The sequence below is a fragment of the Triturus cristatus genome, chromosome 3_1 (assembly GCF_964204655.1).
Source record: "Triturus cristatus chromosome 3_1, aTriCri1.1, whole genome shotgun sequence".
Lineage (NCBI taxonomy): Eukaryota > Metazoa > Chordata > Amphibia > Caudata > Salamandridae > Triturus > Triturus cristatus.
Genome location: NC_140583.1, coordinates 1088315519 through 1088332405, shown reverse-complemented (window position 1 = coordinate 1088332405; position 16887 = coordinate 1088315519). Strand labels below are relative to the sequence as shown.

General features: G+C 51.9%; 1 protein-coding gene across 2 annotated transcripts in view; it reads right to left on the bottom strand.

The window, feature by feature from the left end:
- Positions 1-16887, bottom strand: part of ARHGEF12 (Rho guanine nucleotide exchange factor 12) — a 715358-nt gene that overhangs the window by 290132 nt on the left and 408339 nt on the right. For both annotated transcript variants that reach the window (XM_085645963.1, XM_085645964.1), the window contains one exon: positions 8643-8757. In XM_085645963.1, coding sequence (XP_085502089.1) covers positions 8643-8757 — 115 coding nt within the window. The remainder of the gene's footprint in view (positions 1-8642; positions 8758-16887) is intronic.

Sequence of the window (16887 nt, the reverse complement as noted above, 5' to 3'; positions counted from 1 at the left end):
GAAGACTGTACACCGTAAGAGTTTCTTTCTGCACCACCTTTCCTTTCTTTGATCTGGAGAATTACAGAAAGAGCTGATCATCCACTTGCTCGTCTTTAGTACAATAAATATAAAAATTTCAGATCTCTCTGGATCCCGTAGAGGGAGTCTCTCCTTCAAGGAGTGAGGAAAAGCAAAGAACATTGGTGATGGGCTGCTGTAGGAAGCTGGGTTTCTGTTGCAGTAACCCACCTACTTGTTGCCAGACTACTGATGCACTTATACTTGATGTTCCATGGGTCCCATGGCTTGTGTTCTTTCCACAAACTGTACCTTTGTACCCCCAATTGGCACCTCTCTGGCCACATGTAAGTCCCTTGTAAACCGTACCATGGGAATCAAGGGCACTGTGACCAGGGTAGGCCTCTCAGGGCTGCAGCACATACTGGGCCAACCTTAGAAGTCAGTGTCAGTCTATCTCTCAGTCTCTCTCTCAGTCTCTCTCTCAGTCTCTCTCTCAGTCTCTCTCTCAGTCTCTCTCTCAGTCTCTCTCTCAGTCTCTCTCTCAGTCTCTCTCTCACACTCTCTCTCTCTCTCACACACTCTCTCTCTCTCTCTCTCTCTCTCTCACACTCTCACACTCTCTCTCTCTCTCTCGCACTCTCTCTCACTCTCGCACTCTCTCTCTCTCTCTCTCTCTCCAGGCTATGTGTTTTGGTGCAAAGAAAAGTGAAGAGTCGACATGGCACACATACCTGTGTACTTTAATAGGTTGTGTCAACCTGCACACCTTATCTTCGTAGTGTGTATGATTCAGTGAATCAATGGTGCTGCTTCCTATGAGGGATCTGCCACTGTCCCCTACGAACAAATCACTACAATGGGTATGGGAAAACTCCGTACTTTTGGAAGCGCAAAAGTAAGGAGTTTTCGCCATACCCATTGCAGTGACAGATACCTGTGTGCCATGCCTGCAACCCACTGCCTATGGTATAGGTAATGTCATGTTTTTAACTTATTTTTGCCTCCCCATATTTTTGTGGCCTTATGTACTAAGAATTTTTCATTTTTCCCTTGGTCACGCGTCTTTTTCCATTCTACATCCGATGTAATTATAATTGTGAAATTGCTGTTTCCATGCCTAGTACTCTGCACCACCATGTGCCTTCTGACCCCTTTTAAATCTATCTTCTTTAATTCCCGCTACTCCTCGAGCGGTCGTTGCTCCCGCGCTCTAGTCTTTTCCCTTACGGACCACGTCTGACGACCCACGTGACCGTCAGCACGTCTTAATTCCTTGCACTCCCCGCAGCACGCAGTCGCAACCGGACTAACGCCGGCTTCCTGACTACACGGATTCATTCCACCGAGATTAACTCATACCTCTCCTGGACTGCAACAAGTAAGTTCCGCTGGCCACCAGTTCCCTGACAACCATACGGCAGTCCTCGTACTTCCTACATGTTCCATACGATCGGTTCTCTTGCTCCCCAGATTCCCCCGGGAACTGACACGCTCGGCACCCCGTTTCCTCGGATCCACTCCGATCCAGCTTCTGTAAGTACCGTTTTCAGCACAGTCGTACCTCCAGCAACAAATAACCCCCGTCCCCTTCCACACTGTTTATGTGGTATTCTATCCCCTTCAGGACACCACGGATGTCTCTGCTTCTACCGGACTGAACCCGGTCATCACTCCTCGCCTGTAAGTCTCTCCAACCCCCGCGCCATACTACACACCTTCACTCCTCATTATCACGCGGTAACTTTTCTTAGTAATTAGTCCCGTTCAATAGCGCAACAACCCCATCACCTGCACTTCCTCACCAGCCAATTTATTTTCTTTAATTGACACTTCTTCTCCTACTGTCTACAGTGTCCCTTTTGCCAATCTTGGAAATTACTTACTCCATTGGTATGTAGGCATTATTACCATCATACACCATTCCCACCCCTTCGCTTGCACACCTTCCCCACCCCATGTCCCCTGCATGGCCTCCCCCCGCCTTGCGCCCCTTCGCCTTCAGCCACGCGTCTTCTGTCCACAGCATCCCATACTACTGCCCTGTGGTAAATCGCTCTTTCCTTCCTTTTTCTTTCTTCTTTTGTCCCTCCGTGGTCCACACCACCATGAGGATTAATTTCTTTCCATCCCTAGCACTGCTTCTAAATCAATTGTAACCGGTCCTGATGATGGCCTAAGACTTCTGCAGGCCGAAACGCCGTTGACTTTCACAGCGTAACTTCTGGCGCCCCTATTTACGGACACCCGACCTGTGTTCCAAAAATGTTGTATCATTTATTGTCGGGATGTCCTGAAATATGTAAATTTGTGGTTGTTTTACATTGTTTTTTGTCGTGCCCATCACTATTGCTGTATATACCACGTCACTTGTGCCGTCACAAACTTCACAAGCACTTGTGCACAGTATCTTGTTGGTTACATGTCCATTAATGTAATGCAGTGCTACTTTTTCATGTGCTTGTACATATGAAGTTTAATATGTCCAACATGTCCAATACAAGTTACTTTTACATGAACGTGTCTCCCTGTGTTTCTCCTCGTTTGGATCAAATCCACTGCAATTGATTGTGCCGTCTATATTTGCTATCTAAATGATTCCCTCGTTTAAGACAAACAAGTTACTTGCCTTCGGTAACGCTTTTTCTGGTGGATACAGTATCTGCCTGTGGATTCCATCAACTTGTGAACATCCCCTGCGCCAGCAACATTCGGAAACTTTTGTAGCAGTCCACGCCGATGAGGTCGAAGACGACGTCACAGAGACACGGCTCCGCTCGTGACTCCGCTGACGTCACTGGATCCATAAGAAGCCCTTGTTGGCGTGATGACGTCAGTTCCGCCCTTTTTTACGTGCCTTCAAGGCACACGGACAGACTGACAGCAATATATACACAGTATACACAGTACATAATATACAAAGCAACACACACAGTGTGTAGAATAAATAGGAAGGTAAAATAAATAACACACTGCCTTTAACAGTAACAAATACATTTTGAAACACCATCATTAGAATTGTAGGTATATAAGGGTGGACAACGGGGAGGCGGGTGGGTCAGTGAGGAATCCACAGGCAGATACTGTATCCACCAGAAAAAGCGTTACCGAAGGTAAGTAACTTGTTCTTCTGATGGATACATCTGCCAGTGGATTCCTCACCTTGTGAAAAGATTCCCACAGCAGTCCCACTCCTGGAGGAGGGTGTCCACTCTTCTATACCATAAAGTCCTGAAGGACGGAATGAGCAAATCCAAGCAAAACCTCGGAATCGAAGCAGCAATGCTTCGCGGAAGTGTGGAGGGAGGCCCAAGTTGCCACCCTGCAAATGTCCTCCACAAGAAACACCTCTAGACAAGGCAGACGTAGAAGACTTAGCCCTAGTAGAATGAGCCCTTAAACCCTCTGGAGGTTCCTTACCGGCCAAAGAGTAACATATCTTGATGCACAAGACAATCCATCTGGAAAGGGTGCGCTTGTGCACCACGCTCTGCCTTTCCTGCAGCCAACAAAGCCCATGAAGAGCTGGTCGTCCACTCGAAAGTCTTTAGTCCTATCAAGGTAGAAGCTCACCACCCTCTTAGGGTCCAAGCGGTGAAGCCACTCCTCCTCCTTGGAAGGGTGAGGGGGAGGATAGAAGGTAGGAAGGGTAATGGACTGCCCCAGATGGAAAGGAGTTACCACCTTAGGCAGAAAAGCAGCCCTGGTCCTGAGTACCATTCTTTTAGCATGAATGGTCAAGAACGGGAGGTTTGAACTCAGAGCTTGAAGCTCACTTACCCTCCTTGCCGAGGTGATCGCAATGAGAAAAACTGTCTTGAAAGACAACAGTCTCAAGGGACACTTGTGTAAGGGCTCGAGGGGAGAACCCATCAAGTAAGTTAAGACAAGATTTAAATTCCATTGAGGTACAATAAAAGGAGTAGGTGGAAACTTGTTTGTTAGGCCCTTCAGAAATCGTAAAACAATAGGTGATTTGAGCAAGGACGGCTGATCCGGCAAGCCAAGAAAGCCGACAAGGCCGAAAGATATCCCTTCACAGTGGCTACAGCAAAACCTTGCTGAGCAAGAGAAAGAGCAAACTGGAGGATGTTGGATAAACAAGCCTTCAAAGAGTCAATAGATTTCTCTCCGCACCAAATAACAAATTTAGACCACCTATAGGAATAGATAGATTTGGTGGAATGACGTCTGACAGACAAAATTACATCTACCACATCAGGCGGGAGAGAAAAATAATTCAGGTTGCCCCTTTCAATCTCCAGGCATGAAGGTGTAAGCTCTGGCGGTGGGGGTGTGGAACCTGCCCCTCCGACTGCGAGAAGAGGTCTGCCCTCAGAGGGAGAAGGAGCAGAGGGCACGAGGAGAGGTGGAGAAGATCTGTATACCACACCCTTCTTGGCCAATCCGGGGCGATCAATATGACTCGGGCCCGGTCTTGGCGAATCTTTCTCAGAATCCGAGAAATCAAGGGTATGAGAGGAAACGCGTAAAGGAGAGGAGAGTCCCATCTCAACTGAAACGCGTCCCCCAACGCTCCCTGCAACGGATACTGGAGACTGCAGAATAACGGGCAGTGAGCATTCTCATGAGTGGCAAACAGGTCCACTCGAGGAGTTCCCCACGTCCGGAAGACGTGACGAACCACCTCCAGATGGAGCCTCCACTCGTGGTCGGCGGAGAACTGCCGACTGAGAATGTCTGCACGCACGTTCAGAACCCCGGCCAGATGATTTGCCATCAGACAAATCCGATGATCCTGAACCCAGGACAAGAGACTCAGAGCCTCTCTGCAGAGACAATGCGACCCCACTCCTTCCTGCTTGTTGACGTACCACATCGTCGTAGTGTTGTCCGTCAGGACTTGAACCAACTGACCGCGAAGGGAGGGGAGGAAGGCCTTGAGCGCCAAACATATTGCCCGCAATTCCAGAAGGTTAATGTGAGGCAACCTTTCCTCCGGAGACCAAAGACCCTTGATCTCCAGATCCCCCAGATGCGCACCCCACCCTAAAGTGGATGCATCCGTTATCACTGTGGCCACCGATGGAGGTAGATGAAAGGGCTTTCCTTGAGACAGGTTGCCCTTCACAGTCCACCAAGACAGATCCGCTGCAGCTTCTATGGAGATCCTCACAGACTCCCTGAGATCTCCCTTGTGCTGATACCACTGCCTGTGGAGGCACCACTGGAGTGCCCTCATGTGCCAGCATGCATGGTTCACCTACAGAAAGCAAGGAGGCGAACAGACCGAGCAGACGAAGGACCTTCAGGACTGGAAGGACCGCTCCATTGTAAAACAAGGGAGTCATTTCCTGAATGTCGAGAATCCTTTGCGGAGGTGGGAATGCTCGACACACAGTAGTGTCCAGTACCACCCCTATGAACAGGTTGTGATGAGAGGGCACCAGGTGAGATTTGGGCACGTTTATCGAGAAACCCAACTTGTACAACAGTTGTATACTGCAGATGATGAAGCACCCTCTCTGGCGACACTGCTTTGATCAGCCAGTCGTCCAGATAGGGGAAAACTGAAATCCCCGACCTTCTGAGATGGGCTGTCACCACTGCCATCACCTTGGTGAAGTCTCGAGACGCAGTAGTAAGACCAAACGGAAGGACCGCAAACTGACAATGTTGCGACCCTACCGTAAACCGGAGATACTTTCTGTGCGACTTTAGGATAGGGATATGGAAATACGCATCCTGCAAGTCGATCAACACCATCCAGTCCTCCTGATGCAGCGCTTGAAGAACCTGCGCAAGGGTGAGCATCTTGAACTTCTCTTGCTTTAGAAAAAGATTCAAAATCCTGAGGTCCAGGATTGGACGCAGCCTGCCATCCTTCTTTGGAATCAGGAAATACCGGGAGTAGCATCCCTGACCCCTTTCCTGCTCCGGAACCATCTCTATCGCACCTTTTTTAAGCAACATTAGGACTTCGTCCTGGAGAAAAAGAAGATGGTCCTTCGAGCAAGCACCCTGGTAAGGAGAGTAATTTGGAGGAAATTCCCGAAAGGGAAGGGCGTACCCATTTTTAACAAGAGCTAGAACCCAAAGGTCTGTAGTAACCGATTCCCAATCTTGTAGAAAATGGGTAAGCCGGCCCCCCACAGGACCAGCAGGATCCAGAATGGTGGATCTAGGGCTGCTTTGTGTTGGTGGGAGGGACTGAGGAAGAGGAAGAGGAGGAGGAGGGGGGGAGGAGGAGGAGAGCTGTCGACCTAGACCTCTGACTCTGCCTCTGTAGCTCTTATACAGAGTGTTGTGCTGCTGTTGCTGCTGCTGGGGCTGCCTGTAAGTACGAATGGATGACCTTCCAAAGCCCCTGTACCTCCTGAACGAACCCCTAGGCTGAGTTTGCAGACCCAGAGATTTGGCCGTGGCTTTGCTCTCTTTAAATCTTTCGAGTGCAGCATCCGCTTTCTTACCAAAAAGACCAGAGCCATCAAAAGGCAAGTCCAGGAGCGTTGCCTGCACATCAGGGGAGAACTCGGATTACTTGAGCCACGCACTCCTCCTTGTGGCAACAGAAGAGCCCATAATTCTTGCGACAGAATCAGCGGTATCCAAGCCGCTTTGGATTACCTGACGTGCAGCTGCCTCGGTGTCCGACAGTACCTCATTAAAGTTTAGTCAATCTTCCTCTGGCAGTTTTGGGGCCAGCTGTTGTGCTGAATCCATAAGAGCATGGATATATCGGCCCAAAAGACAGGTGGCATTTGTCGATTTTAACGCCATACTGGCAGAAGAGAAGAATTTCTTGGCCGATTGGTCTAATTTCTTTGCATCCCTGTCACTCGGGACTTGGGGAAAAGCACCTGAAGATCTTTTGGAACAGGCAGCCTGAACCACCAGACTCTGCGGAGAAGGATGGGAGGTCAAAGTCTGGGTCCCCTGGAGCCGCCCTATATCTCCTTGCAACAACCTTAGAGACCGCAGGAGCAGAGAAGGGCTTACGCCATACTTCCATTACCGGTTCAATAATGGCGTCATTAAAAGGAAGCAAGGGCTCCGATACAGAGGAGGGAGAGTGTAGAACTTCTGTAAGGATGTTTGGTTTAAACTCTGCAGATGGTAACTGCAGATCCAGAAGCTCAGCCGCCTTTTTAATAACAGAGTGGTAGGGAGCCACATCCTTTGAAGGAGCATCAGCAGGAGGAGTAATCTCCCATTCAGGTGACAAGTCCAGGCCACTAGCCTCCTTCAATTCCTCAAAGAGATCGTCTGATTCCATCAGCTCATCTTCTTCCACTTCTTCCATCTGGTACCTGTGTTCCTCCAGTACCCTTTGAGCCTCCCTCCTGGATCTGATTCTCACAGCAGGAGTCGGCGGCGCTGTAACCGAAACCGACAGCGCCGGACCCAGCGTCGAGCGTGAATCCAAGGGAGCAGCCGGCGTCGAACGAGGCGAGTCGCCGCCGGTGAAGATGGAAGCGGCGTCGATGTCCTCGGCGCCGGTAAATGCCAAGACGGCATCACCGGAAAAAATGGCATGAAGGGAGCCTGAGGGTAAGCTTGAGGAACTCCCAAGCTGAAAGTCATAGGACCCATGGGACCCAAAGGCGCACCAGAGGGGTACAAGGCTCCGGAAAAGACCCCATACATCGCATTCAAATAATGCATCGGATCTTGACCTGGGCCTGGAAACGAAGGATATGGCTCAGGTTGAGGCATCACCGGACTTGGGCTGATCGCAGGCCGACGGTGGAATCTGCGGAGTCGAAGACTCATCCGGAGCTGGAAGATCTTCAACTGGAACCGGAGACGAAGCCGGAGATGGAGCCGGCGTCGGAGATGGAGCCGGAGAATGCTCCGGTGAAGCAGCAGGCGATGTTAGGCCAACAGGAGAATCAGGAACAGAAACAGGGGAAGGAGATACAAAGTCCTTATGACATCGAGAAGGTGAGGTCGATCTCGGAGCCGCATTCCTGTCCGAGCGATGTCGAGATTCATGCCTCTTCTTTTTCTTATGTTTCTTGGACTTGGAAGCATGCCCCGACGTCGACGCCGACCTCGATCTTTATCTTCTCCGACCTCTCTTCTCCTTTTTCATCCTGGTGATGAATAATTTGGTCTCCCTCTCCTTCAGAGCCTTTGTGCTCATCTTGCGACACCAAGAACATCCTTCGACATCGTGGTCCGATGAAAGGCACCATACACAGTCCTCATGCAGATCCGTTATCGACATGTGCTTACCGCACTCCCTGCAAGGCTTAAACCCGGACTTCTTTGTCGACATCTTCAGCTGCAGACAAGAAGAAAGAGAGAGATACCAGCAAAAAACAAAGTATCCAACTAAAGCTACAGAGAGAGTCCCGAAAATCGTAAGCGTTGACGGTGCGGAAAAAAGGGAACTGACGTCATCACGCCGACGAGGTCTTCTTATGGATCCAGTGACGTCAGCGGAGTCGCGAGCTGAGCAGTGTCTCTGTGACGTCGTCTTCAACCTCATCGGCGTGGACTGCTACAAAAGTTTCCAAATGTTGCTGCCGCAGGGGATATTCACAAGGTGAGGAATCCACTGGCAGATGTATCCATCAAAAACCTGATTTGGGTCAAGTTGCGCAATATAAAACTCTTCAAAATAATATATATATATATATATGTATATAAGAAAGGTAAACATTATATCTAACTACCCGAGTATTTTGCGATGTTATCCAGGAGGAGTGGGTACTTGGTCAGCCTCTGCATTTCTGTTGGAATGATATCCTTCAGCTGGAGCCTCCGACACAAAGGGTTACTTTCAGCTTCCTTAAAATAAACAGAATAACTGCATTAATCACTATTATTAAAAATGTAATTAGCGCCACGTAACATACAGAAAATGTTACTTACCCTGAAAGCATCTGTCCTTAGTGCAGTTGATTCACATGCTCTGCATACTCTTGCCATCTAGCTCAGATGTTTGCAAGTGGTTTTTCTTCACTGTGACTTAACCCTTAGAAGGCAATTTGCATGCGCACTGTCTCCTTGTTAACATGGTTTTTTGCTCAGCAGATGAGTTTAAGTATGATGGCTAGAAATCCTAGTGCACAAGTTACTTACTTGTGTAACGATGTATATCTGTAAGAGACATTAGTTAGTGATAGATTCCTTACCTTAGAATATCCCCAGGCGTCAGACTGGATCTGGAAAGTTTTCGTCAGCAGTACCCTTGCGCTTCAGTAGGTTTCGTCGTGCGGCTCCGTGTACGTCGCTAGCATCATAGTCGCCGAGATGACGTAGTCAGAGCTACTTAGACGCACCCACGCACGCTGACATCAGATCTGTACACGACTATTCCGTGCCAGGAATGCAGAGCCATGCCAGAGACAGACTAGTGGTGCAATAGAACTAGGGCCCTGAAAGGGATGACCTGGACCCTAGAGAACAGTTCGCAGAACGGGGAGGATGGGCGGGCGGTAAGAAATCTATCACTAACTAATGTCTCTTACAGATATATCCTTACACAAGTAAGTAACTTGTGCATCTGAAAGAGACACGTTAGTGATAGATTCCTTACCTTAGAATACATACCCAAGCAATACCAACCCCGGAGGAGGGTCTGCAAAATGAAATCACACCAGAAAGTCATGGAGAACCGGCCGGCCAAAGAAGCAGTCTCTCCGGACTTGACTGTCAAGGCAATAGTGCTTAGTGAAAGTATGCAGCGAGGCCCACGTAGCTGACTGACATAAATCTTGCAGGGGGACACCACGTCCTTATGCTGTAGTAGCTGCTGTCGCCCTGGTAGAATGGGCGCGCAGCCCAACCGGAGGTTTCTTTTTAGCCAGAGAGTAACAGGCTTTAATGTACAAGATAACTCATCGGGAGATAGTCTGCTTATGCACAGCCCAACCTTTTTTGGCACCCACGAAGCCAACAAAGAGCTGGTCATCCACCCGGAACTGCTGTGTGCGGTTGAGATGGAATGAAAGCGCATGTTTTGGGTCCAGACGTTGGAGCTTCTCTTCCTCTCTTGAAGGAGGCGGAAAGAAAGTGGGCAAAGTAACAGTTTGCCCGAGATGAAAGGCAGCGACTACTTTCGGCAGAAAGGAGGTACGTGGTCGAGGCACAACCATGTAAGGATGAATTGCCAGGAAAGGAGGTTTACATGAAAGAGCCTGAAGCTCACTCACACGCTTAGCGGAGGTGATGGCCAACAGGAAGGCAGTTTTTAAAGTTAGTAACCTCAAAGGACAGTTATGAAGAGGCTCAAAGGAAGCGCACATTAAGTATGTGAGAACCAGGTTCAAGTCCCACTGAGGCATAACAAAAGGAATAGGAGGGAAAAGGTGAGTAATGCCTTTGAGAAATCTATTCGCAACAGGGGACTTGAAAAGAGAGGACTGATCAGGCAGCCTGACAAGTCAAACGGAATCAACTGTCGCCGCTCAATCTCCACGCAAGGAGGTGGAGGCTGGACAGGTTCGGGTGATGGACCGTCCCCTGGTGCTGCGACAGGAGATCCTCCCGAAGAGGCAGTCGGATCGGGGGATCCACACTCATACTGAGTAGCTTGGGATACCAAACTCTTCAAGCCCAGTCCGGTGCCACAAGAAGGACTTGGGCCCGGTTGCGTCTGATCTTCTTCAGCACTCTGGGTAGAAGTGGTATATGCGGAAAGGCGTACAACAGACCGCAACTCCACTCGCGACGAAAAGTGTCTCTGCCTTGGAAACTCCAACATGCAGAACTGCTGACATTGCGCGTTCTCTTCGGTGGCGAATAGATCTAACCAAGGTTCTCCCCACTGCTGAAATAGACCTTGTGCCACATCTGAGTGAAGACGCCATTCGTGATCCAACATGCACCTCCGGCTGAGTTCATCCGCCCTGGCGTTCAGAGAACCTGCCAAGTGTTGAACCACCAAGGAAATGCCTTGACATTACAGCCATGACGCAGAGCCTCCTGACATAGGGTCTATGACCCCACCCCGCCTTCCTTGTTGCAGTACCACATGGCGGTGGTGTTATCCGTGAACACCTGCACTACTCTCCCCTTGACAGAGAGAAGGAATGCTTTCAGTTGAAGTAGGATCGCCCTGAGCTCCAAAAGGTTGATATGGAACTTGGACTCTGCTGGAGACTGGAAGCCTCTGATCTCTGCCTCTCCCATGTGGCCGCCCGATCCGAGGAGCGACGCATCCGTCACTACTGTGTGCTCCGGTTGGGAAAGGGAGAGGGATCTGCCGCTGACCCAGCACTGGTCCGTGAGCCACTACTGCAAGTCCTGTGCAGTGCCCTCCGAGATCTGGACGTAGTCTGACAGGTTTCCTCGATGCTGCGTCCATTGGAACTTCAGGTCCCACTGCAGAGCCCGCATATGCCACCTGGCATGATTGATAAACAGGATGCAGGAGGCCATGAGGCCCAGCAGTCTCAGGGTCGTCCTGACCAAAACCCAGGACCAGGGCCGAAAGATCGGAATCATAGCCCGTATATCCCAGACTCGCTGTTCGGGAGGACAAACCCAAAACTGCACCGTATCCAGAACCGCTCCGATGAAGAGGAGCTTCTGAGAGGGAATCAGATGTGACTTCGGCACGTTGATGGAAAACCCCAGCGAATGCAGGAGGTCAGCCGTAGTCTGGAGGTGGGAGATGACTGCCTGAGGCGAGTCCGCCTTCAACGGCCAGTCTTCGAGATAGGGGAAGACTGAAACCCCTGATCTGCGCAGATGAGCTACGACCACCGCCATTACTTTTGTGAACACCCGAGGGGCGCTGGTAAGGCTGAAAGGGAGCATGGTGAACTGAAAGTGCTCGTGGCCTACCGTGAACCGCAGGTAACGCCGGTGGACCGGCAGGATGGGGATATGAAAATAAGCATCCTGCAAGTCCAACGCTATCATCCAATCTTGTGGGTCTAGGGCAAACAAGACCTGAGCAAGCGTGAGCATCTTGAACTTCTCCTTCCGGAGGAAGCGATTGACGTTCCGAAGGTCTAAGATAGGACACAGGCCCTTGTCCTTCTTTGGAATCAAGAAGTAGTGGGAATAACAACCACGACCTACTTCTGGTGTCGGAACGCACTCGATGACCCCCTTGGCCAAGAGGGCCGCAACATCCTGCTGGAGAAGTGCCAAGTGATCCCCCGACATGCGGTGGTACTGAGGCTGCATGGCTGGAGGGGCAGTCTCGAAGAGGAGGGAGTAGCCCCATCGGACTATTTGCAGAACCTACCTGTCCGAAGTGATGGTGCGCCAGTGGAGGAGGTGATGGCGAATCCGGCCACCCACTGGCATCTGGTGGGCCTGAAACACTGGACTAGGAAGGTATTGAGGCAGCGGCGGTGGTGGACTGACCCGCCCGCTGGCCTCGTGACCCACCTCGGCAGGCACCCCGGCTGCGCTGAGACTGCGGCTGCGCAGGTCGGCGTCTCTGAAAGGAACGCATTTGGGCACCTCGACCCTGACCTCAAAAGGAGCGAAAAGTAGACCCCAGAGGAGAGCGCGTGGTGGCAGGACCCCAGGACTGGGCCATAGCCCGGGAGTCTTTAAAGCACTCCAAAGTGCTATCCGCCTTGTCACCAAAGAGGCGTGTGCCATCAAAGAGCATGTCCAACAAAGTGTTCTGGACATCCCCTGGGAAGCCAGTAGTTCTGAACCAAGTATTACGGCGTAGCGCCACCTTTGTGGAAATTGTCCTGCCGAGGGAGTCGGCTGTGTCAAGACCACAACGGATAGTGAATTTCGCAGCATCTCTCCCTTCAGTAATGGCTTGGGAGAGCACCGCCCGAGCCTCCACTGGACACTGAGGCAGCACCTGTGCGACTGCGTCCCACACAGAGTGGGAATAGCGGCCCAACAGGCACGCAGTATTCACCGCCCGCAACCCGGAACTGGCAGAGGTGAAAATCTTTTTCCCAAACTGCTCCAGTTTTTTAGATTCCTTGTCTGGAGGTGCGGAAGGGAAAGCGCTCGGAGAGGCAGAGGCCTGGACAACCAGACTCTCAAGCGTTGGGTGTTGCGTGAGAAAACCGGGGCCGCCCAGGGCCGGGCAATGACATCGTGCCACACTCTTATCCACGGGAACCCCTGTGTTAGGCTTGGTCCAGGTGCTTAACAGACTGTCTGTAAGCGAGTCATTAAAGGGCAGAAGCGGCTCCGCAGAGGAGGTCGCCGGCTGCAGCACCTCAGTCAGGAGATTGGTCCTGATGAACAAGTTACTTACCTTCGGTAACGATATATATGTAAGAAACATTAGTTAGTTAGATTCCTCACCTTAGAATATCTCCAGGCGTCAGGCTGGGTCCAGAAAGATTTTTCGTCAGCAATACCCTTACGCGTCGCTAGGCTTCGTCTGCGGCACCGCGTCTGTCGTCGGCGTTGTGCGCCGGGATGACACTGGAGTACTTAGACGCCGCCCTCGCGCGCTGACGTCAGTTCTTGTACATAGCTTTCCGCGCCAGGAACGCAGAGCCATTCAAGAGACCGACACTGGTGCCAAAAAATGCTAGGGCCCTGAAAGGGATAACTTCAACCCTAGAAATCGGTTCGCAGAACGGGGAGGATGGGTGGGTCGGTGAGGAATCTAACTAACTAATGTTTCTTACAGATATATCGTTACCGAAGGTAAGTAACTTGTTCATCTGAAAGAAACACCTTAGAATAGATACCCCAGCAATACCAACCCCGGTGGTGGTTCTGCGAACCAAGATCACACCAGAAAGTCCTGGAGAACAGAACAGCCAAAGAAGGCGTCTCTCTGGACTTGGCTGTCCAGGCAATAATGTTTAGCTAACGTGTGCAGCGAGGCCCACGTTGCTGCCTGACAGATATCCTGCAAGGGGACTCCCCGGCCCAGGGCAGTTGTGGAATGGGCCCTCAGCCCCACAGGAGGTTCCTTTTTAGCTAAGGAGTAACAAGCTTAGATACACAAAACGACCCACCGAGAGATGGTGCGCTTGTGAACCGCCAGCCCCTTCTTAGCGCCCACGTAGCCAACAAAGAGTTGGTCGTCCACCCGGAACTGCTTGGTGCGGTCCAAATAAAAGGACAGCGCCCGTTTTGGGTCCAGACGGTGGAGCCTCTCTTCCTCTTTCAAAGGATGCGGAGGCGGAAAGAAGGTGGGCAATGTAAAAGACTGACTGATGTGAAAGGCAGTTGCCACCTTAGGGAGAAAGGAAGGACGAGTCCTGAGAACAACTTTGTCCGGATGGACAGAAAGAAAAGGAGGCTTAGAAGAGAGAGCCTGGAGTTCACTCACCCTTCTGGCAGAGGTGATGGCTACCAGGAAAGCAGTCTTAAGCGTCAAGAGACGAAGGGGACAATTATGAAACGGCTTAAAGGGAGCGCACATCAGAAACGTCAAGACCAGATTCAAATCCCACTGAGGCATTACGAAAGTGACAGGAGGAAACGTGAGCAATGCCCTTGAAGAAGCGAGAAACAACAGGGGATTTGAAAAGAAAAGGCAGAAGGCTGATCAGGAAGCCGTAAGAAAGCAGAAAGATAACCTTTTAGGGTGCCCAGAGCAGATCCCTGCTGAGCCATGGAAAGAAGAAAGAGGAGAACCTCAGAAAGAGGGGCGGAAAGGGGATCCACAGCCTTTGCTGTGCACCATGCCACAAATTAGTTCCACCTGCAGGCGTATACCGATTTTGTGGAGGGACGCCTGGCTGCCAGAACAACATTACAGACTTCAGGAGGCAAGTCAAATGGCATCACCTGCCGCCGCTCAATCTCCACGCATGGAGGTGGAGGCTGGACAGGTTTGGGTGGAGGACCGTTCCCTGCTGCTGCGACAGAAGGTCCACCTGAAGAGGCTGTCATATCGGGGGATCGATCGACAGACTGAGTTGCTCGGGATACCAGAATCTTCGTGCCCAATCCGGAGCCACCAAGATGACTTGGGCCCTGTCGCGCTTGATCTTCTTCAGCAATCTGGGCAGAGGTGGTACAGGCTGAAAGACGTAAAACAGACCGCAACTCCTCTCGCGACGAAAGGTGTCCCCGTGCGGTGGCGAATAGATCTAACCAAGGCTCTCCCCACTGCCGAAAGAGGCCTTGCGCTACGTCCGAGTTTAGACGCCATTCGTGATCCATTATGCACCGGCGGCTGAGTTCGTCTGCTCTGGCGTTCAGAGAGCCCGCCAGATGTTGAACCACCAGGGTGATGCCCTGATGTTCCAGCCATTTCCAGAGGCGCAGAGCCTCCTGACAAAGGGTCCACGACCCCACTCCGCCTTGTTTGTTGCAATACCACATGGCGGTGGTGTTGTCCGTGAACACCTGCACTACACTTCCCCGGACAGAGGGAAGGAATGCCTTCAGTGCAAGCCGGATCGCCCTCAGCTCCAGAAGGTTGATATGGAGCCGGGACTCCGCCGGAGACCAGAGGCCTCTGATCTCCGCCTCTCCCATGTGGCCTCACCATCCTAGGAGAGACGCATCCGTCACCACTACGTGCTCTGGTTGGGGTAGGGAGAGGAATCTGCAACTGACCCAATCGTGATCCGTGAGCCACCACTGCAACTGTCTCGCCGTGCCCTCCGAGATCAGGACGTGGTCGGACAGGTTGCCCCGATGCTGGGCCCACTGAAACTTCAGGTCCCACTGCAGAGCCCGCATTCGCCACCTGGTGTGATGCACCAACAGGATGCAGGAGGCCATCAGACCCAGAAGCCACAGCACCAACCTGACCGAAACCCGGGATAGAGGCCGAAAGATGGGAATCAGAGCCTGAATATCCCGGACCCGCTGTTCCAGAGAATAGGCCCGGAACTGCGCCGAGTCCACAACCGCTCCGGAGGAGCTGCTGGGGGGGGGGGGGGGGGACTCAGATGCGACTTCGGCACGTTGATGGAGAACCCCAGCGAATGCAAGAGGTCTGCCGTAGTCTGGAGGTGGGAGACGACTGCCTGGGGCGAGCCCGCCTTCAACAATCAGTCGCCGAGACTGAAACCCCTGATCTGCGCAGATGAGCTGCGACCACCGCCATCACTTTCGTTAACACCCGAGGGGCACTGGTGAGGCCGAAGGGGAGCACGGTAAACTGAAAATGCTCCTGGCCCACCGTGAATTGCAGGTAACGCCGGTGGGCCGGCAGGACGGGGATGTGGAAGTATGCAACCTGCAAGTCCAACGCTACCATCAAGTCTCCAGGGTCTAGGGCAGTCAGAACCTGAGCTACAGTGAACATCTTGAACTTCTCCCTCCGGAGGAAGGTGTTGATGCTCTTGAGGTTCAAGATAGGGCGTAGGCCCCCTTTGCCCTTCTTGGGAACCAGAAAGTAGTGGGAATAACAACCACGACCTACTTCTGGACCAAAAATGCGCTCGATGGCCCCCTTGGCCAAGAGGGCCGTAACTTCCTCCTGCAGAAGTTGCAAGTGATCCCCCGAAATTTGGTGGCACTGCGGTGGCATGGCTGGAGGGGCAGCCTCGAAGGGGAGGGAGTAGCCCCTTCGGACGATTTGCAGCACCCACCTGTCCGACGTGATGGAACGCCAGTGTAGCAGGTGATGGTGAACTCTGCCTCCCACTAGCGTGGAATGGGCCTGAAAGCACGGACTAGGAGGGCTTTGAGGCGGATGCTGCTGGGGTAGATGTGGACGGACCGGCACGTTGTCCCCCTGTACCGCCCCGGCGGAATCCAGGTCGGCGACCGCGTGGAGGGTGGTTCTGCGGCCTGCGGCTAGGCGGACGTGAGGGGGCGTCCCTTCCTTGGCCATGAAAGGTGCGAAAAGCAGAAGTGTGCGGGCGCGGTCCGAGAGGCCCAAGGACTTGGCCGTAGCTCTGGAGTCCTTAAAGCGCTCCAGCGCACTATCCGTTTTATCGCCAAAAAGGCGACTGCCATCGAATGGCATGTCCATGAGGGTGCTATGGACATCCGCAATCCCAAACTAAGGGAGGAGAACAGCTTCTTACCAAACTGTTCTAGTCTCTTGGATTTCTGATC